We start from the raw sequence: 677 nt of genomic DNA on the forward strand, positions 1-677 counted from the left end.
ACCATTGGTAACTTGGAAACGTCACAGGAAAAAGGACTCTATCACAGTGCTTTCACCGGATTCCTTGATTCTGCACGGGAAGTGGAAGAGGCAGCAGCTGATCAGCTGGCACCAGTGGGTCCTCCGGGGGAGTGACCACGGCCTTGCGCAGTGTCCCCGCCGCAGGGGACGTGGTCCTCGGTCCCGTGCACATCGGGAGGCTCTCCTCTGACCAGGGACACTCAGGCCCGCGCACTGTCCCCGCCGCAGGGGAAGTGGTCCTCGGTGCGGAAGAGCGCGGGCGGCTGGAAGGCGCCGGGCGCGGAGCCGGCGGGCCGGCCGAAGAGCGCGGGCGCGGACAGCGAGTGCAGCAGCCTGCGGAAGGTGCTGGGGAAGGCGCCCAGCTCGGCCTCGGCGCGCGCCACCTGCGCCTCCATGCTGGCCACGCGGCCGCCCACCATGCGCACGAAGGCCTCCAGGCGGTCGATGCGGCCGTAGATGCGCCGCATCTCGGCGGCCTTGGCGTGGATGCGCGGCACGCCCTCGCTCACCACGTGCGAGGAGTCCCCGCGAATCATGTCCAGCATGCCCACGAACTCGTCCACGCGCGCCAGCAGCTCCTCCAGGCCCGCCTCCAGCGCCTGCGCGTCGGGCCCGGCCGCGGGCAGCAGGCGGGCGGCGTAGCCGGTGGCCACGCG

General features: G+C 71.2%; 1 protein-coding gene across 1 annotated transcript in view; it reads right to left on the reverse strand.

Annotated features, from left to right (window-relative positions):
* Positions 1 to 221: 221 nt before the first annotated feature.
* BLOC1S4 (biogenesis of lysosomal organelles complex-1, subunit 4, cappuccino) overlaps positions 222 to 677 on the reverse strand; it is a 927-nt gene continuing 471 nt past the window's right edge. Inside the window, exon 2 of the mRNA XM_006893673.1 lies at positions 222 to 676. Within this exon, the coding sequence (XP_006893735.1) occupies positions 222 to 676 (455 nt within the window). The remainder of the gene's footprint in view (position 677) is intronic.

This window comes from Elephantulus edwardii, unplaced genomic scaffold (assembly GCF_000299155.1).
Source record: "Elephantulus edwardii isolate Elephantulus edwardi_28Jun2011 unplaced genomic scaffold, EleEdw1.0 scaffold00129, whole genome shotgun sequence".
In the NCBI taxonomy this organism is placed as follows: Eukaryota; Metazoa; Chordata; class Mammalia; order Macroscelidea; family Macroscelididae; genus Elephantulus; species Elephantulus edwardii.